Raw genomic sequence first — 27235 nt, 5'->3', positions numbered from 1 at the left:
GTTTGAGCTCCTCGCGAGGCGATCAGATTGTATGAAATGAATCAATAAAAACTCTATTATCCCGGGGCGATTATCTCGCTGCCGTGATCGGATCCTGAGGAGCAAGTCAGCACGTAGGAGCAACAAACACCGGGGCAGAGACAAGCGTCGCCACCAACCCTCTTTTAGACTGAGAAGTCATCATCGTCGCTTCAATCATTGCATGTTAACAAAGCTCACTGACGGCTACAATTTCAATAGCAAGAGGAGCCAGGCTGCAACAAAGTGTGTGTCACTCGTTCAAAGTGACACACAAACTGCCACCTTATCACACTTTAATGAAGCAAACAACCCCCCTGAACAAACACCTGCGGGAAAAAAGCCATTATTCTCTCTAAACCCAGGATGACGCAGTGCCCTCTTCAACAAATGGTTTTCTTCTGCGACGGTGAATCAGCTCCAAGCCATCTAAAAAGTCTATAGCGAGCGGGCATGCGCCCAATTTCATTCAAACTTGTCCCGAGTCAGTAAGTGAAATCAATGGGTGTTGCAGCCACCCAGACAGCCCACACTAATTCCCCTGCACAATTCTAAATGCGTTCACTGAGGCTGAACATCTGTGGGTATCATCATTAAACTTTAAATTCCTTCTCAGATGTTTGTTGCTTAATTGTAGAGAAAACAGGGAGGATCGCACAAACAGAAATAAAGCTACTATGTGACAAACAGTCACATTGCACATGAATACTGCGCATTTCTCTTCCTTTATTTTATTAATATTGCAAATTAATTGCGTCATGTATAATCTTCAGACAACTAAAAATACCCAGATGGACGCAAATGGTAAAATAGCGCTCTCTAGAGCAAAAAGGTGGTAGTGCAGGATCAGTCTTAATGGGGAAAATATGCATACGAGAGGCTACATTATATATTAATTTCCTTATGTAAGCAGTGTACTTTTGGCCAATGAACGATAGAATAAAGTCTGTAATATCAGCCACAAACATGGAAAAGAAAAGTAAAACTCAATAAAAAAAATTAAAAAAAACTTTGTTACTTCTTGACTTGGTTGTATTTAAATAATGGTGGTATACAACTTCATTTACATTTAAAGTATCCAGAGATGAGGGTTGGAGATTGGAGAGTAGCTGTCATTGAACAAAACACTTGCAAAATATGTGCCACAAATCTCCTTTAAACTGATATTTTGGACATAAAAAATTATTTCCTGGTGAGAAGAAAAAATATGCTGACTTGGAACTTTGAAATTCACTAGGTCAAATCCAGTTTAATTTTCAATCATTTCAAATAAATATTGTTTGTGCATAGTCTAAGACAAATAAGAAGAAAGGTCCATCATGCACTGTATACCTGACAGCTTCTGCCACATCGTTGGACGTGTGCCCCGACAAAGCGTCGTGAAGGTTTCGGATGAAGAAGTCTCTGTATTCAGCGGACAGAGCCATGAAGGTTCCACCCATCACAATAAACTCCACTTTGTCCACGCTGTGTCCCAGCTGCTTCAGCTGCAGAGCACACACAAACATGATTCTTCACAATGCAATACGGCTGCAGGGAGAATTCACGTCATTGAGGAGCTCATTTCGTACTGTACTTCTGAGACTGAGAAAAGAAAATCCAACCACTGAATGAGAAGAGAAGAGGATGAACAGCGTTAACAAAAACACCATGGACTTTTATTTGAATAAATGACTATGTTATTCAGTTTTTCTAATGAGGCCATTAATTCATTTCATGCTATAATTGGGGTCAGGTTCTGCCAAGCGGTTAACAGCCGTGTTGGCCATTACTGTATAGTAAATATATTATCAACGCAAAGTAAATGGCTGCTGTTCAGCAGAACCTTTCCAAGCGACACCATGTGCTTGTATGAGATCATTATCATCAACACTCATAATAAACTAAAGCATCACTAACCTGCTCCACGCGGTGCCGGGTCTGAATGTAGGGATTATATCGGGCTCGGATGGCTCTCATGGAGGTTGGCTGGAAAACAAATGAATAACTCATTTCAGGTGAAAATCAAGAAAAAAATGTGTTTTAAAATGAGAAAATGGTGGTGAACACTATGTAGCAGTCATAATTACTGCATCTTTAGACACTGATTTTATGGATCAAACCAATATAAATGAGTATATATCTTCATTTCAAGTTTTCACTCATACCATGAAGAATTATGACCACGCTATGACGAGTCATTATAAACAGTTAATCTCTAGCATAAAGAGTTTTTCAAACATTTTGTACCAAGAGAGCGAGATTTAAAATGTGAGGGGAAGTCCTGGATTTGATGAGCTGTTTTGGGTAATTCGATAATATGTAACTAAAAAAAACAACTTCTATTGACCACAGATGTGAAATAAAGCTTAGAAGAATCACACTTTAGGTAAAAATATATTTGGAATAACAGTCACCTCGTAACCAGTGTACGATTGTGTGGAGTACTCAAAGTCAGAGTCGGGTCCACCTGGACAGTAGCTGCAGATGAAAAAATAAATAAATAAAAATAAAAGTCTTAAATCCAGAGAATGTACCACAAATAACTTAATAACTAATAATATAACAAATAAATCACTTACACACAAATGTTGCCGGTGAAGCTGATGTGAGGACACCGATGAGGTTTGCACATCACAGCTACCACAGCGATCTGAGACCGAGACAGAGAATCACCTCATAAGCAAATAGCTGATGTAGCGGTCGATTTACGTGCAACAACAAGCCTTGTACAAGGTGCAATCTGTAAAAACAGGCTGAGATCTGGAGACATGTACATCAAATATGACTTAATGATGTAGAGGTGACTTTATAAAAGCATAATCTCATTTACAGAAGCAAAATCTTTTTTTTAGCATTACATACACCACTCGCTGTCCGGACTGGTTTGGCTTTGAGTTTGGGCAACAGGGTCCGTCTGTGCTGTGGTGGGACAGCGGCAATGATGTCCACCAAACGCGGCTGTGATTCAAGTCCATATTTGGCTGCTGTGACAGTCTTCAGTCTGTTAGAAACCAAACAAAAAAGTTACATCTGCAAGGTGATATCACTATTTTATCTATTACTATTTTATGTATTGTATATTTTATTATTTTTATTATATCAATGCACATGATAAAGTTAAGGTGTTGAGCAAATACCCTTCATACAGTGACATAATTGTGGTTGGGGAAATTGTTTCAAAACTATCTTCCAGTAAGAAACAGATAAGGCAATGCATGAAGAGGATGGAGAACACTGACAGAATTGTTGACATTAGATGCAGCAAAACCCACTGACTTACTTGTTAAGATTGACGTCTCGTCCTTCTTCCTGGGCTTTGACAAGCTGCTGGATGACATCTGCAATGGTCATCATCATCAGCTCAGCTCGGCTCAGGTCACCTGACGTGGGACGAAAAGTTTATACGAAAAAAATGTAATTTTGTAATTATTAACAGCCACAAGATTTGATCATTGATCTTTCGGAAACTATGGAAATGCTACTTTTGATAGTCCAATGCCACATAATGGTATGTGTAGAAGCAAATCTGAGGATTAAAATGTTAGCATATTTGTTTGATACTGTAGCGTTAGCAACGAGCTAATTCAATAGATCTTTTAAATACCACGTCGAACACTCACTCTTTTTCTTTGGCTTCCCCATCTCTACTTTCGTCTAACAATACAGATCTGTAACTATAAGCTAGTCGATATATATAGGTCGCTCAACGGGAAAGGTTTAGTAGGAACTTTAAGACTACACGTTGCACCATAACATTGCGTCTACCGTAAACTGCACAAAAGTGCCGTAAAATGCCAAATGACGTAAAGTCCGATGGGAACGCGTAACTTTTTTGTCTGGTTCTACACACAGTTTGACAGATTTATATAAGACGAAGACGTTGTTGTTATATTAAAGCCATTTCCGCGTTTAACCGCATGGTTTGCAAAAAAAATAAAAATAAAATAAGAACACTAACTGTGTTTTCAGAATGTGAACCGCGATATTTCGTCATTAGATAGAATAAATCAACTCAAATAATTCAGTCTTGCAGGTAATATCAATATATTTTAATTTGTAGTAAAGCCTAAAAGATTAGGAAAATGCGTGTAGTTCCTCCATTTACCCACTCAGAGGTACTGTCTCCCCACTTCACGTACGAGCACGAGTGTTTACGAAGAAGGCCGAAGCTTAAATGAGTAAATCCCTTGAGCCTGCAGGCGGACATGGCTTGATCTCTGCGGGAAGTTTCAGGAAATACAACAGGTGGACGTGCTCCGAAAATGATCCGCACCCTGCCGTAGCTCCTCTCGAGGCTGTGTTTATTACCCACAACAGTTTCTACGAGCTTCAAGACGTGGTAATCTATGTTTACGTTGGTTATTTGATGTTTGGTGTTGCGTGTACAGTTGTCGCTAACCGCCGAGTGTGTACTTCAAGGTGTCCGATACAGGAACAACTTCGCCTGACCCGGTTGGCATCTCACTTTCGCTAATTCGGTCAAATTCCAGTTGCCTTTGTGGATTTTCTTTTATATCGTACTTCCTGGTGACAAGTGTGCAACCCGTGTGTGTGTGTTTTTTTTTTCTAAGAGCATTGCATTGCACAGAGTCCGGACGAGATTCATTCATCTTCGTTTCCGCAGGACAGGTGACATCATGGAGGACAGCAACCTCAACGACTCTAACGTCAAAGTCGCTGTTCGTGTCCGACCCATGAACAGAAGAGGTGAGTGTTGGACCCGCAAACCTGCCAAGAGTCACTCGATCAATCGATCTGGTGTGCCTGAACGCAACACCAATGACAAGTGGCGCTCACTAATGCATTTCCCCACACACACATGCTCTGACGTTTTTTGAGTTCACTCTGCAGAGCGGTTTGAAACACGGCCAGCTGTTAAGCGTGTAGTTTATCTGATCCACATATTGATCTTAACAATATTAACAATAGTTTCTACTGTAGAGGGCAGTGTAATACGGATATTTTCTTATAATTCCAGTTTATAAAACTCCTTAGGGAACAATCAGTATTGACATGGAACTGTTTTTTCTTGCCAATATTGATTTATGATCTAATAATTGTGCGTTGTCTCAAAGAATTCAACTCCCCTTTTGTTAACAACTTAGCAGCATTTTATGTGTCTTTAATACAACCATTTTTTACTATAATTGTTTACTGAAAAACAAACGTAAAATATTTAATAAATGGACTCCTCTTTAGTTGGAATCCTTTGTGTCCTGCATTTACCTTCCAGCCAGTGTTGCTGCACCGTTCAGTGGTTGGGTGTTAACCCTTCCCTTAGATAAACAGCAAGGTTAGCTTTTACTTTCCACAGTAAAGGTGTAGTTATGACAGGGTTGAACTAGTCATCTGACTTTTGTGAAGTAGGGCTACATATAATGGGTCACTTTTTGTTTTTGTAGCGACATTCCTTGCATTTTTCGCACAAAACTAGCTGTTTCATTTTAAAGTGTTCTTTTACAAATACTGTGACCTAATTCCTGCTCTGACAGGAAAGGCTTGTGCATTCTTTAAACTTTCCAGATAAGAATGAGGAAGATAAAGTGCACTTTCCTTACAGTCCCCTCGAGGTCTACCAGGCTTTTTGTAATGTTTACACTCACTTGCCGATGAGCTGTGTGTTTCCGGCTTTGCCATGTTGCTTTGAATCTGATCACGAGATTATTTAACAACATGAAGACTCGCTTTAAATAACCTCACTGTTTATCTGTGGGCTACCTAGTGTGAATATTGTAATCTCTCTGCTTCACACACTGTGGTCACCAATTTCTGTCAAATGTCTGTGAAACCTTTTTGTGAAACCCTTTTTTTACCCATAAATACATCTGTTTTAGAAAAGGATTTGAAAACAAAATGTGTGGTGGAGATGGAGGCAAACCAGACCATTTTACATCCTGCAATCACAAACGTCAGCAAAGGAGACCCAAGGTAAGAGGCACACTTTGATACTTTGTTTTTTAATATGAAAATGGAAAAAAAAAGAAAAATGCCATTCTCCATGTGCACACCAATATCATAATACAATTTTAAAAATCTGTTCGCTAATAAAAACAATAAAGTTGTTCTGTATAAAAATAACTTCCACTAGCTCTCTATTTTTCTTTAATAGCCAAAATCTTCATTTATAGATAATGCGATCGCTCTCTTCATCCAGAGTGCTTTGTCCTAGTTCTTCCTGCTGTAGACAGCTTTTTAAAATTCACAAATCTTGTGAGTCATTTTTGCCATTTTGCTTTCATGCTTGGACCAGCACATTGTGTTCGCTGAGCTTATAGCTCATACCCGACCCTCGGTGCTTCTTCCCACTCAGATACATTTTTCCTTGCTGCATCATTCCTGTCTTTGCAAAGGGTGTGTCTGTTCCAGCTGAGTCCTGCCCAGGAGTTTTGTTTCTTTAGGTGTAAAACACACATCTTTTAGAGGAAGGTGTGTGCATAGAGCGATGGAAGAGTAATTAAGAAGCAATTATTGCTGACATACTGCTGTTTCTGATCATTTTAAATGTAAACATCGCCACAGGGTTTTTGCATCACTGCTGCTGACAGCAGGTAGATTCCCCCCGCAGGGTTTTCTGCTCAGATTACCATGTCTGTTGGCAGTGCTCCATGGACATGACGTTCTCAGTCCTTGTTGAAACACAGACGCTTGTATTTCCTTATTTATGGAGTGCAATTTTACCATGTTTGTTGCTGTGAGTTGCCTGTGCTTTGGCACGCGTCTGTTGCTGCATGTTTCAACTTTGGTGGTGAACAGGTTTTTCCAGCTCCATGCTGTGCACATTAGCACTGTTTGGATTCAGATACTCACACATGAAGGTGAGGATGTTTTTAGAGCACATCAGACTTTCATCCAAGAGCACATCAGACTTTCATCCACAATGGTTAATAAAGTTGGCACAAAAGCAACTCATTTTATTACTTTATTACTAAACTGGTTCACTAACCACTAACTCCACTATCACTAAACACAGAGGAAGATTCAAATCAAGCAGCAAATCTGTGACTTCGAATTAGACTAACTAATGAGAATTACTAATGCAAGCATCGCCCCGATTGCACTTTAGGTTTGTGTGGAGTTCCATTACAAAAGTGCTGATATTGCTTCTTTTGTGTTGCAGTTAGTTATTTTTGGTAATTCCGTTCTTGAATCTTTTTAATTCATTTGATTTTCAATGAAAATTGGATATAAAGAAGGGAAGAAAACTCTCTTTACAATTAAAAAGATGTATTCTGATCAGATTTGTTCTATTCTGCTCAGAGCTAATGGACTCATCTGATGGTTAAAGACAACACAGCAAGTCACAAATTCACTTTGTAATATATTAGTTTCATTCGTGTGACTTGAAATCTGAAATAATTTTCTTGGAATTAAAGTACATTAACCTTTGTTCAGGTTTAATGGCGCGATCCTGGTGGGTTATTTGTCTTTTCATTTGCTTTTGCCATGAATTTGATAAGTGATTGAGACTTTTTTATTTTTTAAAAGTCTACCAAATATTTTTGCCCTCAAGTTTAGCAGGAGACTGGGTTTGTACCAACCCAGTACATTGTACAGGAAGGTGCTCTAGGTCTTTGGTGACTAATGGAGCGGAGAAGCAGCGTCTTTGTTTGGTTGGTGGTACCATAATCCGAGCCACAAAAACCTGTTTTGTTCTGAAAGTCACCTACTCGCCAGTTTTGTACGGTTTCCGCTTAGTCAGCGTTCTGGCAGCCGCTTTAATTTCTGTTAATATGTTACTGCGTCTGAGCGAATGTCGGACCCGAAAGGAGGTGGAGATTAATGACGCCTTCTTGCAGCTTTTGAAACTTGGAGTCTCACCAATGAGTCGTTGGTAGGCTGCTCACATGCTCCGTGCTACTGGATTTGCTGTACACTGCCCTTGAGTTATGACTTGACTCCATCACCAGTTAATGTATGGCCTTGAGAGAGAATTGCCAGCTGCCTGGATCTTGCCTCTTGCATGTATTCTTCCTGTTGCTGGACTCATTGTTAGCGTCCTCCTCCCTCAGCTCCATGAGTGACTCCTTGGAGCTGCGATTCCCTGCCAGTTATCTTTGGAATGTCCTTGGCGGCCCAGGAGAGGACGAGGCTTAGTATTGCTCTTTCATGGTCCCACATAAGGAGGCCTTGTTTCATTACCGCCCCCGTGTGTGGTCAAGACTTCATTTGCCGACTTATTTACTCCCTGTTTGACATGTCTGCATGAGCCTGGGTGCAGAATGGGGCTTCACATAGAAATGCAGAGCGGATATTAATAGTATTCAATGTTATGTGAAATACGTTGCTTAAAAATGAACCCACATCAGTGCATTACTTCACTTCATCTGTGTGTTTTGACTCTCAAACATTTCCCAAAGTTTGCACTGCCTCTGGCTGTAGCTCAAGGGTTAAATCAGCAGGCAAAGGTCAAGACCAAAAGGAAAAATGCTGATGGGAAAACTCTGTAACTCTCACAGCTGCTACCACTCGTACCTGAGCAGCTTACATCTGCTACACTAAACAGCGACAGAGTGCTCGCCAAACACATGGCTTAGTAGTACAGTACTTCTACTGTATTTTGGAAAATAAGTCTGATTTCTTTTCAGAAATGTCACCCTGTCGGAATACTAGGACTTACTCAATACTTTCCTTTTAAAAAGGTGGAATTAACTACTAAATAATTATTTGTTTTTTTAATGTCACACTACAATTCTCAAGCAACACTTTGGGGATTATTGTAACACTGATAATGACTTTTCTTAGATGTTTTTATTATATTCTTAAGTACAATATGAGATCACGTTATTTATACAAGATGCCGTATTAGTCACTCAAGACTTGCAGAGGCAGTTTTACTAAAGGGCGAAGTACAACCACAATGTACTTTATGTGGTGACACTCTGACCATCAAGCACATTGCATTGAGGAACCCTTCTCGTCATAAGGCAGCGTTTTTATTCACATCGGACCCAATTTTTTGTATTTTTTTTGACTGTGTTTCACCTTCAAAACTTTTAGATTTTGAAGTCCTTATTAAACATCTTATTTAATAACTAAATGTATAAAAATATGTTAATATATATGTATATAAAATACAGGAGTTTATTCTGTCCTCCTTTGTTTCATAGCTACATTCTGGAGTCTCTGGTGTTGAAAGTAACAAGCTGTTCTTATTACGTGGACTCCTACCAAAGGCTTTTTAAAGGACAGTCATGAAAGCAGTGTCAAATTTCCTCAATCTGTTTGGGTACCACTGCACTGGCACACTTCTGTTGTCACATGTGCCTTCAAAGGTTATCAGAGCCAGCCGATATTCACGTGACTTGCTTCCGCATCACTGTCTCTTTTTGGACTGTGCAAGCTCAAACAAACCCAACTGGAGTCGATGTATCAATATTTGAAATGAAGAAAAGGCAGATCTGAATGGGGTGTGACCATGTCTGCAATATAGCGTATATATTTATATGTATACTCCGACACATTGCTTACTGAACAATCAGCCTTTTTCCTTACACTTGAGGTCGCTAGTCTGAAGCTTTTGGGGACATTAAATGATAAATTTAAGATTAAATAATGACTTCATTGGCTCATGTTCTGACATGCTCGATGTCAGTATTGGTGAAAAGCAGGAAAAGCAATGTTTGAAAAGATATCACTGAAATATGAAGTTGGAATAGTAAAATACAACAGCACTGTGGAGCATTATTCTGTAGCTGGCAAATGTGACTTCATGAACAGACATACTGAACTCCAGGTTGCACTAACTTCACTTCTCAGCTAAGCCTTTACTTTTAATATTGTGTTACTCATTCACTACTGGAGGACTTTTGCTCACTCGGGCTTCTGTGTTTATGTTCACTGCAATATAATTCTGTGTTGGTGTTTCAAGTTATAATCATTTACATGGCAACTCACTTTGGGATTTCCCAATATTTCTTTTCCAAAAATGACTGTCTCTTACAATGAACTATGTTTATGTACCGACCTTGCTATTCTTGTAAGTAATGTCGTTTTTTTCTTCTTCTCTGCCTCCAGGAATCAGCCCAAGGTGTGTGCCTCATCAGATCTTGAGTTTTATGCTCTTGCAAAGAGAGTAAAAGTGGTGACTTGTTTCATATGGTTGCAGGTGTTTGCCTATGACCACTGTTTCTGGTCCATGGATGAAACTGAAAAAGACAAATTTGCAGGTTGGTTCAGTGAAGTCTCCACCCAGTGCTTCTGTCCAATCGACCCAAATGACCTTGGATTTTGATCCTTTCTTTGCAGATCAAGAAGTTGTGTTTCAGTGTCTCGGAGAGAGTTTGCTGAACAATGCTTTCCTGGGCTATAATGCCTGCATCTTTGCTTATGGACAGACGGGTAGGGTGTTGATTATTTTGTTCAGGAAATTGTTTGTTTGACTGTCTTATGTTTTTTAATCTGCTTCTCATCAACATGTTGAAATATTTCTACAATGTGCCCCCAGGCTCAGGGAAGTCCTACACCATGATGGGCTCGGCCGAGCAGCCGGGTCTGATCCCTCGGCTCTGCAGCTCGTTGTTCGGCAGGATCGTGCACGAGGCCCGCGAGGGCGAGAGCTTCACCGTGGAGGTCTCCTACATGGAGATTTATAACGAAAAGGTCAGAGACCTGCTGGATCCCAAAGGGTAAGCTAATGTTTGGATTCACTGAATTTAAAAAAAACTAAAAAGCAACAGTATCCGAATCTTAAACTGACGTACGCGACACAGAAGTCGACAGGCCCTGAGGGTCCGAGAGCACAACGTTCTGGGTCCCTATGTTGATGGTCTCTCACGCCTGGCTGTGGCCAGCTACAAGGTGAGCTCTCATGATCTATGTTAAATATCTGAACTCATCCATTTCATGCCTTTCCCATATAGTTTTGCTCCCTTGGGAAGGTTAACCCAGGTTACAGCATGTTTGTGTTTCCTCTCTGCTAGGACATAGAGTCTCTGATGTCAGAGGGAAATAAATCTCGAACGGTGGCGGCCACAAACATGAACGAGGAGAGCAGCAGGTCACACGCTGTGTTTAATATCATCCTCACACACACGCTCATGGACCTGCAGTCTGGGGTAAAACACAGATGCTTTAAATTCTAACCTGCTACTGAGCATTTACGCTGCACTGGGTGTTGACTTGTCTTCAATTCTATTACTTTGCACTTTAAATATTATGTATATTATATTAAATATTAACTTTAAAGGCTAAAAATAAAAAGTTTAAGCTATTTCACCCCATTTAACTGCATTTATTGTTACAAAATGTAATAAAAAAATGTTAGATATGTGAATAAAATGCAATTTGTAAGGGGCTAAAAGTTTTTTTTTCTAAAATCATGGCTGTCAAAGTCAAATGTTGCTTTCAGTGAAATTTCTCCGCTGGGTTTGATTTGCATGTTGCTCTGACTTCAGTCGAATGTTTAGCTATAGTGTCTGATGAAGTTGTGTCCCAACCAGACAAGTGGTGAGAAAGTGAGCAAGCTGAGTCTGGTGGATCTGGCTGGCAGTGAGCGGGCGGCCAAGACCGGAGCAGCAGGGGAAAGACTCAAAGAAGGCAGCAACATAAATAAGTGAGTGAATTGGATTCACCCCAACGTGACGCTGTTGCTATTGCTGACGTGTAATTTAGTGTCCAGCAAGAGAGAACAAATGTTGTCAGGGCAACAGAGCAGAACTCAGCTGAGCAGCCCTTAAGATCGTCTGATTAAAGTGCTCAACCTTTAGTTGCTCCCTTTGGGTTTAATCTCACTGTCGCACAAATGTGGCTTTCTGGACCTAAATCGGGTGCATGTGTAATGATTAAAAAAAAGTAGAAGTCTTTTGTTCATTTTACAGAGAGTAGTTACTGTTAATAACTGTTCAGAGGATGCATCATGTTGGGAATGAAAGAAAAGATGGTCTTCTCAAACCTTATCTCTAAGGAAGATTTTCCTGCCCTCCCCCAGATCTCTCAGCACTCTAGGTTTGGTCATCTCTGCCTTGGCTGACCAGGGAGCTGGGAAGAACAGAAGCAAGTTTGTTCCCTACAGAGACTCTGTCCTCACCTGGCTCCTCAAGGTAGTGAGGCACAAAGGCACATTGTCTTCTGTGTTCAACTTCTGTTTTTTCTGTGGATGTTGATCTATTCATCTATAGTTCTATTTCTCTTCCCCCAAAAAATTAGAATCTGAAATATACTGTGGAGAATGCTGCTCTATTTCAGCAGACAAGGTCACTTGTTTCAACATGGAACAGGGTGACCTGATATTGGCAGCTGGCTAAAATAGATTACATGCCTGCAGGACAGTTTGGGAGGAAACAGTCGCACCGCCATGGTGGCCACCATCAGCCCAGCTGCCGACAACTACGACGAAACACTGTCCACGCTGCGCTACGCCGACCGGGCGAAGAGCATCGTCAACCACGCAGTGGTCAATGAAGACCCCAACGCCAGAATCATCCGGGAGCTGAGAGAGGAAGTGGAGAAGCTGAGGGAGCAGCTGACCGAAGCTGAGGTTTGTGTGACAGTCAGATCAGTGAGATGGAAATGTGTTCTGACTTCCTGATTCTGTCAGTCCATGAAGGCTCCCGAGCTGAAGGAGCGACTGGAGGAGTCTGAGAAACTGATCCAGGAGATGACGGTCACATGGGAGGATAAGCTCAGAAAGACAGAGGCCATCGCTCAGGTAACGCTCACAGAATTCTTTACATGCGTGAACACATCTGTCCCCATACTTGCAAGCACATGCACTGAATCTAGTCAATCTCACTACATGTTTTCTGCATTGATATTTTGCTTCATCACCTTGGATGATCAGCATCTCTTCCTTTCAGGAGCGTCAGAGGCAGCTGGAGAGTTTGGGCATTTCCCTGCAGTCTTCAGGCATCAGAGTGCTGGATGACAAATGTTTCCTGGTCAACCTGAACGCAGACCCTGCCCTCAACGAGCTGCTGGTGTATTATCTCAAAGTATGGCGGCTTGTTCACATTGAATGAGGAAAAAAACGGACGCTAACCAAATCTCTCCGTTGTCAGGACCACACACGTGTCGGCTCAGCTGACTCGCAAGACATTCAGCTGTGTGGAATGGCGATCCAAGCCGAACACTGCATCATCGACTTGACAGAAGACAATGGCGTCATGCTCACGCCTCACCGCAATGCCAGGTATGTACTCTCACTGTGTTTTGTCGATTCAGACTCCCATCTTCCCCATGAACCGATCTGAATTTTGTAATGTGACGCAATATTGCTTGCTGGGCAGAGTAAGATGCTGACCAAGCACTTGTATGTTTCTTTATCTTCAATCAATATCTCATCTCCAAGAACATGTGTGAACGGAGCCGTGGTGACCGCTCCAGTCCAGCTTCAACATGGAGACCGAATTCTCTGGGGCAACAACCACTTTTTCAGGTTGGTCAGTCGATTAAAAGGCTTCTTTGTGATCATATATAATTCTTAGGAAAAGAAAATCTCTCAATCCCTCAGGATCAACCTGCCACGACACATGGGCCGTGCTGCGGGGGAGGATGAGGACAGTGGTGCTGCCATGAAGACCAGCCTGAGCACTGATCACCTGGAGGTGGACCATGAAGGCACCAGTGACGTGTCCAGCGAATTGAGTTTTGGCTATGAGTTTGCACAAGCTGAAGTCATGATGAAAGGCATGGGCAACAACGGTGAGGATGTCAAGCACTTTGTTATTTAGCTTTGGTTTGGCAAACCGTGGAAACATCAGACTGGAGGGACTCTGTGTGAAACAGAAGCAGGCGTGTGCAAGTGTTGGACATGGATAGTTTAATGGAAATTTGTGCCGCAGTCTTGACCTGACTTTGAGGGCCCAAGACTTAGACCAAACGAAATATATAAAAATAACTGCTAGTTATTTCTGTTCGTCATTTATTTTAAACAAATGACAGTTTCTTCTACAATAACAAATAAATTTGTGTCTGTATGAGTAATAGACTTATGCTTCTATATTCAGTTTGATCTCTGTCTTGGTCTTGGGTTTAGTGGTCTCACAACAACACGAGTGGAAATGGTGATGTTTATTTAGCATACCACTGCTAACCACGTCATCATAAGTCGAGCTGCAGACACAGTTCCTGATGAGACTGAATGTCAGTTCGAAGGCGTAATGCTTCTACATTTTTCAGTTTAGTCCTAAATGACGCCTTAATCACAGACATGAACCGTCCACTCTTGTTCTCTTCAGACCCGCTGCAGTCCGTCTTGCAGACCCTGGAGCGCCAGCACGAGGAAGAAAAGCGCTGCGCGCTGGAGCGTCAGAAGCAAATGTACGAGCAGGAACTGCAGCAGCTTCGACTCCGTCTGACTCCAGAGAAACAGTCCGCCCATCTTGATGTCACAGGACTGACCCCTAACGTCACTGCAACCGGGACATCACCCGGCTCGCACAAGCGCATGCGCCGCTGGAGTGAGGACAGGTTAGAAGCAAGCGAGAAGCGAAGTCTCTTTTCAGGTTAGTGTCAATGATCTTTCCTCGCAGGGAGGCCATGATGACGCGCAGCCTGCGTCGTCTCAGGGAGCAGATCGTTCGAGCAAACCTTTTGGCTCAAGAGGCTCAGTTCATAGCCGAGGAACTCAACAAGAGGACGGAATACCTGGTGACTTTGCAGATACCTGCTGCCAATCTGGATGCTAACAGAAAGGTAGGAATGAATAACTCTCCTTTGCTACACATGCGTCACACATTGCCGTTTCTGGGGGCTGAATTCTTACATCATAAGTGCCGCTAAAATGTCAGTGTAAACTGTTCCATTACAGCGGGATGTTGTGTTGAGCGAGCCAGCCATTCAGGTCCGCCGCAAAGGAAAGGGCAAGCAAATCTGGGCCCTGGAGAAGATGGAGAACCGCCTGGTGGACATGAGAGAACTCTACCAGGAGTGGAAGGGCTTCGACGAGGACGATCCGGTGAGCGTCTGCAGCAGTGTCAAGCACTCATGGATGAAATACATGCAACAAGAATGTGGCCTTCTTCTTCCATCTAACAGGTGATGCGATCGTATTTCAAACGTGCCGACCCGTTCTTCGACGAGCAGGAGAACCACAGTCTCATTGGAGTGGCCAACGTCTTCCTGGCGTGCCTCTTCTACGATGTCAAACTCCAGTATGCTGTGCCTATCATCAACCAGAAGGGGGAGGTATGGATGGAGTTTTTACTCTGTTCACTGTGTAACTCCAAATTAGCTCAACTTCATTTATTGTGTGTGAGAGATCGGTGTGTATTACAGAATATGTCGACCTGTTAATCATTTCTGGTCTCTGTCAGGTCGCAGGTCGACTGCACGTGGAGGTTTGGCGAGGAACTGAAAGCACAGAGGACGAGAGTTCACAACAGTTGAACACCGAAGGAGAAGCTCAGGAGCGGAAACTGGACTGTGTGGTAAGAAACATTGTTTTCAGGAATTAAATTATGAATGAAACACAAACCACCCAACCTTCTGTAAAATGCTGTTCAGTATCTTCTCTCGCTTCTCTGACATTTCACTGCAGACCTGTGACGTTAAAATTGAATATGCTCTTTCGATCCCTTCCACTTTTCAGGTGAAAATTCTCCAGGCGACAGGCCTGCCTCGCCACCTGTCCAACTTTGTATTCTGCCAGTATCACTTTTGGGGTCAGGAGGAGGTCGTGTTCATCGCCCCAGAGATGGCAGAGTCCAATTCATCTTCTGCCTCTAAAGACCCTCAGTGCACAGTGGTGTTCGACAGTGCAAAGGTGACTTTGTATTTTCCTTCACAAGGGTGTTGTTTTATTTTTGCAGAAGGGGTGCATTTAGTTTTCGATGTGGCAATCCCTTGGGGCCAGTTTGTCATTCTTATTGACTGAAACAGTGCAGTGTAATCCTCTTCATCTATAGTCATATCCCATCATCACATTTATCACAGTGAATGATATGTATGTGTCCTGAATCGGTAAAAAACAGATGTCATATTTGAAAGACTGAGTAACCTAAAATCTTAAAGGTCACCTTCCAGAGTAAAATGAAGACCCAGTTACTCGGTGCAGTTCTGTTAAGCTGAGCCAATGCCAGTGAGGAATAATAACCGTTATTTATAACCTGCTTTTCCGTCCAACCAGGAGTTGTCTGTGCCAGTGTCGGAGGACTTTGTGGAGTTTTTGGCAGAAGGAGCCGTGGCAATAGAAGTATACGGCCACAAACAGGCCAATCATCGCAGGAACCTGGCACTGTGGGACCTGGGAGTCATTCAAGCCAAGACCCGGTCGCTGAGAGAGAGGTCAGTGACTGAGTGTTGAAGACACCCTGCCTGACACACTGCCCTGAAATTGGCCATGTTTTTTGAAGGAGTAATTTGCTTTCTTGTTGCAGGTGGAGTGAGGTGACCCGTCGACTAGAGCTGTGGGTGCAGGTGATGGAGCTCAACGAAGCTGGAGAGTTCACTGCCGTTGAGGTTCTTCCAGGAAAAGATGTCCGAACTGGAGGAATCTTTCAGCTCAAGCAGGTAACCAGTCATTATCACTATCTTATTCTAGGAGTCCGTCTCAGAGAACATTAAAGATGACGCGGTTCTACTGCCCCCAGGGTCAGTCTCGGCGTGTTCAGGTGGAGGTGCGGCCTGTTCCAGATTCCGGCACGATGCCACTGATCTCCGTCTCCATCCTGTCTGTGTCCATCGGAGACGTCAAAGTCCAACAGCCACGCATCACCAAAGGAAGGGAACCTCAATGGGTAACCTTTATTTTTGTCTTTTGTCCTGTCAATGTGACTGTTAAATATCACCCTCTGCATACCAGGGTGCCGGTGAGGACATGGACAGCTACCAAGTGAGTATTGGCATCCATCGACCCACGCTAAGATGCTTTCTGCACCATCGCCATCATTTCCTGTTTACATCGTAGGAGGTGGACTTGGAGAGGATGAGGGAGCAATGGTTGCTGACCCTCACTCAGAGGCAGGAGTACCTGGATCAACAGCTGCAGAAGATTGTCTCCAAACCAGGTTCGACTTGAAACTGAAGCAAATGACAGGATTAAATCTCTGCATAAATGGACTTCAGGTGGTGTACAGCTGTTGAACTTTTGGATGAATGATGGAAACACTTTGCAAAGAAGAACTGAACAGCTTTTCTTTGCCAAGGTCTAGGTCTTGCACGTGAACTATAGTTGCTGCAGACAGAAAATATTTTTAGATGTCAAGGAAAATTGAAACGCAAAATAGGGCCATTCGGTTGCAGTGTTGAGAATAACCACTAGGTGTAGCTGTTGTAAACGTTGGTTCAGGGATGTAAAACTAGTGCCTGTGTGTTTCCAGATAAGTCAGAGGACGATGTTGAGAGGGAGTCTCAGCTGCTGGAGTGCCGACTGACTCTGACAGAGGAACGTAACGCCGTTCTGGTGCCGTCTGCTGGCAGTGGCATCCCCGGAGCGCCAGTCGAGCGGTACAACTCTGAGCAATAGGCTGGGTCTTACCAGACACAGCTAACACCGACACACTGTATTAGGTTTCTAGTAACGTGTGATGGTGCTTGTCTTTAGAGTCCCTGATCCTGGCATGGAAACACACATCCCAGTTCTGTTCCTGGATCTCAGTGGTATGTTGATCTTCGACCATTTGGGTTTTACTTCTGTTTAGGCATCAGCCTGGACACACTAAGAAATAATAACACATTTGAGAATTGAGCTGGAAACCCAAGGTCTTTCTTTCGTTTCTCGCCAGCCGACGATTTCCAGTCAAACCTCTCCGCGCCACTCGCCGGAGGACTGGACGCTTTCCTAAACGGAGAGGATGAAGACGAGTTCTTTGACCTTCACATTGTGAAACATTATGACCCAGAGGTTCGCTGACACACATCACATCTAAATGAATGCAAAATGTTATGTTGTTTTTTTTTGTGCACCTCAGGTGAAGGTGGAAGCGTCCTGGGACTCCACTGTCCACGAGTGCCCAGAGTTAAGTCGCGTTGCCTCCACAGAGCAGAGGGTTTACCTCACAGTTCGGGTGGTCCTCCAGCTGAGCCACCCGGCCCACATGCAGCTCGTCCTAAGGAAGCGCATCTGTGTGAATCTAACCGGGAGACAGGCGAGTGATCTCTGAATAACATGAAAAATGTTCGATTTGTCAAGTATGTTTGGAATATTGTCAAGTATTTTATGACGACTTAAGTCTAGTTCTCTGTGGCAGGGCTTTGCTCAGAGCCTCCTGAAGAGAATGTCCCAGCGCAGCACCATCCCTGGCTGTGGAGTCACTTTTGAAATCGTCTCTAACATCCCCGGAGTGAGTCTGTGTGAGGGGTATCTTATCATTCAGATCTGATGTTTGGCCCTGGTTTGGTCTGAACTCAGAGCTACTTTGCAGGAGTTGAAGTCACAAAGCACATAGCCGAGATACAGAGGAACACATCTAGTGTGACTTGATAGCGCCACAAACCTAAGAATGTTTTTTTTTTTTTCTTCTTCTTCTTCTAATCTCCACCATGACTGAAGGACATCCACGGTCCAGAGGACAGAGAGATGTTGGCACGCCTGGCCGCCAGCGCTGAAGACGAGCAGTCCGCCGATAGCGAAGCGGCTATCGAGAAGTACCTGCGCAGCGTTCTGGCCGTGGAGAACATTCTCACTCTGGACCGACTCCGCCAGGTCAGCATCGTTATTAAAACGATAAAATGCTCTCTTATCTGGTGCAGCTGTCTGAGGCTGGAGCCGCTCTGTGCCCCCAGGAGGTGACGGTGAGGGAGCAGCTGGCTGTGAAAGGAAAAACTCCACGTCGCTGCCTCAGCTCGCCCAACGTCCACCAAGTAAGTGGCTGTTGTTACCCCATGTTACCAACATGTTCGTGGGTTTGGTGGCTTCAGCCTGCGCCTCACTAACACCTTCCCCCTGGTTCCATTCTAACTCTCCAACCAGCTTTCAACCAGCAACCTGGAGCTTTACTCTGCCTGTCACAGGCTCAATGACTTCAAGGTGAGAAACTCACAGCTTCGACTGCTGCAGTGCTCTTTGCTGTCTAAAATGTATTTTCTGGTTCAAAGTTCTTCCCAGCTATCAAGGGTGATATGGTGAGCTCATGGAAGGGTGTAGTGTTTTAATTTTTTTAAGAAAAATGTTGAGCAGGACGTGTGGAGTTGGTTCAAGACATATTTTTAAGGGCACCAAGTGATGCAGGAGACAGGCAGTGCTGGCAGGACAGAGATAAACTTGATGATGATGCATGGCTTTCCGCAGCTGAAAGTGACAGCCTTTATGATTCTACCGTTTCATTTGGCATCATCGGTAAATGGAGCATTAAAACGACAGCTGGATTGTGAGTCACCAGCAGGTGAGATTGTTTGAGACGAGTGAAGTGGTGCTGCAAGATAGGCCTGAAACAATGATGACATATCAAACTCCCAGCTGACTCTCTCCCTTTTCTGACTAGGGCTTTATTCCTGCCGTTGCCCTTGAACTCATACTGGCACTTCATCATATGGTGTATCTGAATTTGGGGCACTTGCGATCACATGACTGGAAGATGAGTGTTGTTGTGGTGGTTGTTTTCAGGGCTGGGAGAGCCACCAGGACCTCTCCGTCTCGTCCGCTGCCCCCCGGCGCACCCTCACCTCCTCCATATCTCAGAACTTGAACCCAGAAACAGGTTTGATCTGCCGCCTAAACTCGCAGCGCTGACTCATCAGTTTCACCGCTCTCGTCTGGCGCTGTATTCTGGATTCATGCGTTCACTCTTCCCGCAGTGAAGGCCGTTCCCAAACTCCTGAGGTCGCTGCTTCCTGGCGGATGGGAGGAGAGCAGAGAGGGGACGGCGTCCACTCAGCAGGTTGGCTCTTTAGATTTCTAGACTTCTCTTATCAGAGATGAATTCCTGCAGTCGCAATGGGCTTTCTTGTCTTCTGTTGCCGTGGAAACGGCAATGATGCGTCTATAAATAACCGGACTGTCATGGAGAAGCAAACATAGCTGAGTCAACAAAATGTGTCGCAGACCAACACGACAGAACTTGAGGCTGTCTTCACTGCGTTTCAGATAGTCCTGAAGACTTTCAAGACCTAAATGGTTTATTTGTTCATGGCGGACAAAAAACATGCAAAAAGTCACCGCACCACATTTTTTTTCCACCACCATCCGTCATCATCTGTAGCTCCCATCTCACCTTTTCTCTTCCTTTATTTTGTCTTTTCTGTTCATTTTGCCCCTCGATTTCCTATTGGTCTTTCTATTTGTTTTGTTTGATCCTGTCTGCCATTTGTTCGTTTGGTTATTCTGCCTTTTAAGTTTTCTTGTCTGTCCTCGCTTCTGCCTTTCTTCTACTTTGATCTCATCTTATTTTCCGCATCCTTCCAGTCATAGTCTGCAGTCTTGTCATTTTTTGTCGGCACCTCTCATATCTCCTCCTTCATTCCATTCCATCGGGACTTTCTCTCCTTTGTCTTTTTTCCCTGCTTGGTTTCCTCCTCTAGTTTTGATCCCTCGTGTCTTTCCCTTCTTTGTGACTTCCTCTGGTTACTTGTTTCACATCGATGTGAAAGTGCTGCGACTGATTTTGCCCACTAATATTCTGGTCAAGTTCCTGTGCATTTGGACTTCTGCAGCAAGTACAGGGATGTGGAGCCTGGCTTTAGAAGCCAGGTGTATTTAACCCTCGTATTCCAGCTCAAATCCAACAGTGCAAGTCTCGATGGTGCGTGAATGTAAAGACAGCGAATGGCTGCGGCACATTTCCAGCTGCTGTGGCTTGAATAGCTCAATCAGGCCGAGGCGTTGGGACGTCAACAAACGTGACTGAAGAAGCAAATCCAAGAGTATTTCATCAGCTCGTGGATCATTGGCCCGTTGATGTTGTGAATGTGGCTAAATGAAGGTAACTGTAATTATCATCATATACTGCAAAAGACCCGGCTTGTCACAGCGGCTTCCAAAGACTGAACCCTGCAGTGATGCTGTGATCTATGGACATGTCTCTCACTCGCCTCTGGCTCTGTGAAGGAGAGCAGCCTTCTGGTCTCTCCGGGTACATGCAAGAGGAGGTTCACTCCAGCAGGCTGCTTTTTGAGACACAATTCTCTCTCTATTGTTTTTGGAATGAGCAACTTCAGCTCAGCGGATTCACCTATTGTCACCTCCTCTTGTCCACTGGTGAATCGCCTCTCCTCATTGGTCCATCATTTGGTCCGTCTTTTGTCTCGTGCGTACAGCGCTTGCACTTTCACTAAGACTGTTTGAAGTCATGGAGGGAAATATGTCGTCTATATTTATTTTATATATATATATTCTTAATTCCTTAAAGTCTTGAATATTAATAATAATGTTTCAATAATAATTGTATTGCATAAGTGTTGCATCCCATTTTCACCATTTTTAATAATAAAAATGGAATTGCAGTAATATTATTGTTGTTGTTGATGTTTATTTAGTCATTACAAAAATCCATTAAACAAAAAACTGCAATATTTAAACTGCAATTCTTATGTTAAAAAATCTTGGGACTTTTGAATAGGCATGAAAAATCTTTAGGGCTCACCATAGTGAGCAGTTTGCCATCCACAGGGAAGGGACGCCCTAAGAGGAGAATCATTCCTGGGGGGAACCCTGTTTATAACTTGTTAATCGGTTTCATTTCACTCCTCTGTTTCTCCACTGTCTTTTCACTCAAAACTAGAGCTCAAGTAAGGGTTTGCCTTTCCGTCTTCCTCAGACTTTGCCTCGGATCATGGTGCAGTCGGCCAGTGTGGAGGAAGGTCTGAGCAAACAGCAGCAGGTTAGTGACATGATGTTCATAACGCTGTGGACTAGCTGTTATAGTGATGGAGTCTCCACTGGCTGTGTGACCTGACAGGTTCACCACGAGGAGGTGTTCTCACCTGAAGTCCCCGCAGACCGGACCGTGCCCCTCCCGCCGCCTATCATCCGAGAGACGGATGACGGCAGCCCGGTGAGCGAAGCCTCCAGCGGCTACATGTCCACCAGTATTTCTACGGCAACCCTGTCGGAGGTCTACACGCTGAGCTGGGACCTTCCCCCGGCCAGCGGTGCCAGGACCGACGGCTCAGAGGACGCGGCAGCGGAGGGAGTTCGTGGAGCGTCTGGACTGGGACAGGAGTCACCCGTGGATGGTGACTCTGTAGGTGCTTCGAATCCTCCTCAGCGGATCTCAGAGGAGGCACGAGAGCCGCACAGTGATGTGGAGCTGGAGCAGTCTAAACAAAAACAAGACCCACCAGTCACTGGATCAGAACCAGGTCCAGAAGAAGCTTCAACGGCGGTCGGCATGATAGAGGCACAGGACACTGCAGAAGAGGAAAAACCTGCCCTGACTCAAGTTTTGGAGCCACTTCCTGCCCAGTCACAGGGCTCCAGGGAGCATCTTCTCGACTCCACCGAAACTGCAGTCAGTGCTCCATCTGACAAGGTCCAACCAAGGTTAGAGTCCTCAGCTAAGCCTCCTCCGTCTGGTGATGGACCGACCAAACCTGCGCTGGCAGCCAGCCCCTTCAAGATCCAGAAGGTCCAGTCATCTGACCTCAAGTCATTCCAACGGATGGTGGGCGAACAGGACAGAGGCGGCAGCACCGGACCTCAGCTGACCGTTCCCGTGGAGACACTGGAAATCATCTCCGATTCTGAGGAAGGAGACGCCGCGGCCAGCGTGTGTCCCGACTGGCTGAAGGAAGGAGAGTTTGTGACGGTGGGAGCCAACAAGAGCGGGACCGTGCGGTACGTGGGACCCACGGACTTCGCTCAGGGCACCTGGGTGGGCGTGGAACTGGAGGTACCAGCAGGTGAGCGGGTCGTTTCAGGGTCGACACTAAAGTGAGCTCAACTTCTTTTTGAGGTTAAAACCTGTTGTGTCTTTCAGGGAAGAACGACGGCTCTGTGGGCGGGAAACACTACTTCCACTGTAACCCAGGTTACGGTGTCCTGGTCAGACCCAACAGGGTGAGCCGGGGCGGAGCCAAGCGCCGCCGTCAGAGCCAGCAGAACAAACGGCGCAGCGCCAACTTTTCCGGATCCACACCAAACCTGGCAGCTCTGACTGCTCTAGCTAAAGGTGAGGGCGCGGCGCCACCCTCAGGCAGGAACAAAGGGGAGAACCGTAAATCCTGGAACACTTGAACTGGTCACTTTGACCTTAAGGAGGACAGAGGATGGGATCTATCATCCGTCACCTCCTCAGAAAGAGATTTTAACTCACGAGTAAAGATGAATTAAACTCAAACAAAGTTGCCTAAAGTAATGTGATTTGTTCGTGGGGCACTTCATGCCAAAAACATTGTCTTCCCAGCGACTGAGAAGGTTCCTAACATGACTAAATCACTTTAATACTTCACTTGAACACAACCGCCTCAGTAACAACGCAGTGTTTCTAAAAACTGTTTCACAGCGCCGGACACTTTCAGAATCATTTCATTCACAACCTTTTAACGGTGAGGCTACGAGTGCCGCGTGTCGGTACGGGGTTCAACTGATGCCAAAAGACCACTTAAACAGATACAGCTCGCCTTGAAACCACAGCAAATCCGAAATGCCTTAATCGTATCTCTTTTAAGAACCGGTCATGAATGTGTATTTCTACTCTTTTTAGCAACAAACATGCACATTTTTTACTGTACTCTGCTCAGTCTGACTGTAAGGGTGAATGTCTTTTTTTAAATCAGTACAGGGGGGATGTTTGTCTTTATCACTGTGACATATTTATTAAAAGACGCTTTGTTAATAAAATACTTGAAGTTTTGCTTTCGTTTCTCTCGTAAAGACGACACGGACAAGTCGGCTTGATATATTTTTATTCTCTGGTACATTATATATATTTATATATCATACTAAAATAAACACAAGTAAAAAAATGAACAAAGAAAACTGTACAAAAAATGTTTATATACTACATCTTAATTACAGAACAGTCTACTGTCCAAAAAAGGCACTAAATTCTGAAATGGGCAATACAGTAACTTGGAACAGAAGATCATACAACAGTTGTCAGTCTTTATTTAGAGGTGATGAAGAGGGTGGAGCGTCCCAGGATTGTTTTTCTTTCGTCCCGCTCACGTGTCCGTCGAGGTTTAAAAATACTGCTTGGACTTTCAAATCGAACTTGGTTTTTGGCAAGTGTCGAAGTGGGAATCTCAATGTGCACGAGTGTCCTAACGCACGAGTTTCTAACCACCAAATTCACAAGCGCCGCCTTAAAAACTGAGCGACAAATGACGTGAAATCACTTCATAACACTTGTACAATGAGGCTAAGGAACGAGTGGTTGTCATGGTGACACATCAAAATTATTATTTCAACGGTCCGTTGACTGTGTTGATCATTTTAAGTTGCCACAGTAGTTGATGAAAACCTCAGATTCATGACTCTGGTGTCGAAACGCCATTTGTCGGAAACATGGTAGTTAAATTGTAAGCAAGACGCTCGCCAATAGGTGGCAGCAGACAAGGCTATAACAGCGGCTGCCAACCTTGTAGAAAGCGAGCCCTCTTCTTGCAAGCTTTGTCTCATTTTGCAACACTTTTTGCAAAATTTATTTGAAAGTTTTTAGCAGCAAAAATGTTTTTTTTATTGCTATGGTGCTCAGGTTTGTTGGATTTTGTTACACACTGTTGTGTTTCAATCGGCCGCTTGATCGCTGGTGGGTTTAAAGGAGGCTGGTTTTTGGCGTTTAGATTTTCAAAGAGGAATTTTACTTTCTTTTGGAAGGTTGGGGTCAGAATAGGTCACGATTGGATCTCTCATTCATAAGGTGCGTTTTTCTTAATTTGACCACTTCCACACACCGTCCAAGGAGACTGTTGATCAGTCAGATAAAAACCAAAAAAAAGTCAAGAGAAATCAAAAAGCATGATCGATTGAACAGTAAGTAAAAGGCATTTCAAAACTTTACACATTACTATAAAAAAATGAGTATAAATACATATTTTTCGTGATGAAGCACAGGTCCCAGTTGGGCTCTCGCACACACTGAAGCTTCTCTGGAGTGCTGGAGATCTTCACCTATCACCTGATCTCTGGTGATCGAGATTTCTTTTTTCCAACTTGAATTGAATATTACGGAAGTTTTCCAAAACCATCTTCAAGTAAAGTTGAAGAACTGCTGTTGGCAGATGATGTGGTTCGCTGAGGCAGGGAGGAGGATCAGCACCGTCACTTTTGACACCGTACACAGCATCGTAGTGAGAGGAAAAGAGCTGAGCCAGAGGCCAGAGTCTGTTCCGTCGATGCTCATAGACTCTAGTTTCTCCTCCCCCAAAAAAAACAGGAGACTCTGAGCAGATCTCCTTCATACAGAATGAAGCCACCTTAAATCAGGTGTTCAGATCAGGGCACAAACCTAATAGAGCTGGAAACGTCTTTGGAATCTAGAGTTGAAGAGCGAGTCAACCCCCTTTACAGTCCCTCTTTCGCGAAACCAACAAATGTCGGCGACTACAAATGAGATGAAACCGTGAGACAGCTGACCTCAGCGTAGCATTCTGATGTCTTTACCACACAGCTATACGTTACTAGCCAAGTGCAGATTATTGTAATAGCAAATGGGAAACTAGGCGAGCTAAACAGCATAGCTCCGTCATGAGAATCCGCCAGCATTTTGCTGCACCACACAGCGTCATATTGTGCCACTCTGTCTTTAGCATTTAGCTTGTTAGCATCTGTATTTGGCTTCCATTTCACTGCAAAATTGCGATAAATCTCTCCGGCGCTCAGCTGCGTCCCACTCCTGCGATAATGCTCAGAACAAGACCGTTTTGGAAAAGTTCCTTTTTGGGTTAAATACATATGGATATATGTGTGTATTATACTTATAAAAAACATTTCCAATAAAACCACTTAAAGTGTCTTGGACTTGGCTTCCCTTTAAAGTGGTGCTCTTACCTTTGAGGCTAATAAGATCAAAACAGAAACAACAAAAGCGCCATCCGCGGGTGATTTCAGTCTCGCTTGACACCAGTTCCGATACAAAATCTTCCGAAAGCACATTCATCAGCGTTTAAAAGAGGCAGAGTCACAGAACTAAGAGTAGCAAGTATCACGATTCGGGCTTCCGCCGACGCGGACCTGCGGTTAGTTGGCTGCGCGTCGGCTCTGGAAGCGTCTCAAAGCGGCGGGAAAGTCTCTGAGCCCGCCGCCAACCTACAGCTCTACCTTTATAGCATATTTCCTTTGGCATGGATGAAGTTAATACAAAGCAGGACTCCTCATTAGTAGATAGCTTACATTGGATTATCGCGTTGATCCGTAATTCTTAAATAACAGCGTCATCGGCGAGCTGAGCGTCGAGGCAGAAATGATTGGACGTCCAGTCCCGTTCCAAGCGGGAGCAAGAAGCAAAACGGCTGCTGTTGGATCAAACCACTAGGGGGCGTGTATCCTGCCACTGCGCGAGACTTGCTAACAATTTCCTCTCATGGAGAATTAGCGTTTCGCCATGTGAACTTTCAAAGTGGTTTCTTGAACTAGTAAGTTTTATGCAAGTCGGACTCTCTTTTTAAGTAGCAACTGTCGCAGTTCAATTCCGTATTCAAGTATGAAGCGTTGCGCTCACTTGAAGGTAGCCAATAGCGCAGTGTTCCTTTGAATGCCCTTGCTTTCAGTTATCACGCCAAGTTGTCCGTCCCAGTCTCCCATACAAGACGGCTGACGCAGCCACTGAGAGGTGAGCTTCCCTCTGTACGCAGCCATCGTTGAAGTCTCCACATACGCTGGACTTCATGGCAAATTTGTCTCCAACAGCAGCACGAAAACCGCCAAGAAAGGACTGGACGTCTGCCCGAACCAAGTCCGGAGGCTGCTCTCCCGATGAATTGCACAATGAGGGGGGCGGAGGGGAGTACTGGGAGGAAACCACAGCATGAGGTGAGTGACTGAGAACCGTAATAGCCATATATATATATATGTATATATTATATATACAGAACACTTTAGTTTACTGAGGTTGACGTTGAGGTGAGATAGACTGAGGTTCAGACCAGGGGGGGAGGATCCTGTGAGGTAAACCCAGACGAGGTTTCTGGGTCCAGATTGTCCCACCTAGTCCATGGTTTCACAGAGGTAAGCAAGTGGACACTGACCCTAATCCACCAGCTGCGTGGACAGAGGAGAGGTGAGAAGACAGAGGGGGGAAGGAGGAGGAGGAGGAAGAGGAGGGTGAAGACGCGACCACTATTCCTCCTCCAGAGACTCTGTCTTGATGTCGGCCGGCACCCCTCCGGTTCTGGACAGGGCCAGGATGGTGTGGTTGACGGCGGCCATCTCCACGGCCAGAGAGATGGGGTCCTGGTGCTCGCTGTGCGCGGCGCCGTCATC

General features: G+C 44.3%; 3 protein-coding genes across 9 annotated transcripts in view; 1 reads left to right on the top strand and 2 right to left on the bottom strand.

Moving 5' to 3' along the window:
* The window catches only part of elp3 (elongator acetyltransferase complex subunit 3), a 22789-nt gene extending 18296 nt beyond the window's left edge, over positions 1 to 4493 (bottom strand). For 2 of the 3 annotated variants that reach the window (XR_008416303.1, XM_053882161.1), the window contains exons 1-7: positions 4400 to 4493; positions 3281 to 3380; positions 2863 to 3001; positions 2580 to 2650; positions 2415 to 2478; positions 1918 to 1986; positions 1351 to 1505 (exon numbers count right to left, since the gene is read on the bottom strand). Coding sequence is in view for 2 of the 3 variants with exons in the window: in XM_053882161.1 (XP_053738136.1) it covers positions 1351 to 1505; positions 1918 to 1986; positions 2415 to 2478; positions 2580 to 2650; positions 2863 to 3001; positions 3281 to 3380; positions 4400 to 4460 (659 nt within the window). In the remaining variant the exon portion in view is untranslated. Of the gene's footprint in view, positions 1 to 1350; positions 1506 to 1917; positions 1987 to 2414; positions 2479 to 2579; positions 2651 to 2862; positions 3002 to 3280; positions 3381 to 3620; positions 3782 to 4399 lie in introns of those variants that run through there. The other variant, XM_053882162.1, reaches the window with a different exon arrangement.
* LOC128768903 (kinesin-like protein KIF13B) lies at positions 4188 to 23671 on the top strand. 3 transcript variants are annotated; one of them, XM_053882158.1, is made up of 41 exons: positions 4188 to 4339; positions 4630 to 4707; positions 5835 to 5928; positions 10015 to 10027; positions 10106 to 10166; positions 10246 to 10338; positions 10445 to 10625; positions 10710 to 10797; positions 10920 to 11054; positions 11439 to 11551; positions 11927 to 12038; positions 12263 to 12475; positions 12536 to 12646; positions 12795 to 12929; positions 12996 to 13126; positions 13286 to 13372; positions 13448 to 13638; positions 14175 to 14406; positions 14469 to 14631; positions 14747 to 14893; positions 14974 to 15123; positions 15252 to 15365; positions 15527 to 15700; positions 16064 to 16221; positions 16314 to 16446; positions 16527 to 16673; positions 16739 to 16768; positions 16844 to 16943; positions 17256 to 17382; positions 17480 to 17535; positions 17661 to 17779; positions 17847 to 18023; positions 18126 to 18218; positions 18428 to 18580; positions 18661 to 18738; positions 18848 to 18904; positions 19481 to 19574; positions 19672 to 19754; positions 21630 to 21692; positions 21771 to 22713; positions 22791 to 23671. In XM_053882158.1, the coding sequence occupies exons 2-41, from the start codon at positions 4638 to 4640 to the stop codon at positions 23045 to 23047; spliced, it is 5676 nt and encodes a 1891-aa protein (XP_053738133.1). In that variant the 5' UTR covers positions 4188 to 4339; positions 4630 to 4637; the 3' UTR covers positions 23048 to 23671. The 3 variants fall into 3 exon arrangements, with proteins under 3 accessions (XP_053738133.1, XP_053738132.1, XP_053738135.1); XM_053882157.1 differs by having other exon boundaries at positions 4625 to 4707; XM_053882160.1 differs by lacking the exon at positions 18848 to 18904 and having other exon boundaries at positions 4625 to 4707.
* The window catches only part of hmbox1b (homeobox containing 1 b), a 16924-nt gene continuing 12951 nt past the window's right edge, over positions 23263 to 27235 (bottom strand). For 2 of the 3 annotated variants that reach the window (XM_053882163.1, XM_053882165.1), the window contains exon 10: positions 23517 to 27235. In XM_053882163.1, coding sequence (XP_053738138.1) covers positions 27092 to 27235 — 144 coding nt within the window. In that variant the 3' untranslated portion in view covers positions 23517 to 27091. The other variant, XM_053882164.1, reaches the window with a different exon arrangement.

Source organism: Synchiropus splendidus, chromosome 12 (genome assembly GCF_027744825.2).
Source record: "Synchiropus splendidus isolate RoL2022-P1 chromosome 12, RoL_Sspl_1.0, whole genome shotgun sequence".
In the NCBI taxonomy this organism is placed as follows: domain Eukaryota; kingdom Metazoa; phylum Chordata; class Actinopteri; order Syngnathiformes; family Callionymidae; genus Synchiropus; species Synchiropus splendidus.
The sequence above is the reverse complement of the archived record's forward strand: the minus strand, read 5'-3'. Positions and strand labels throughout refer to the sequence as shown.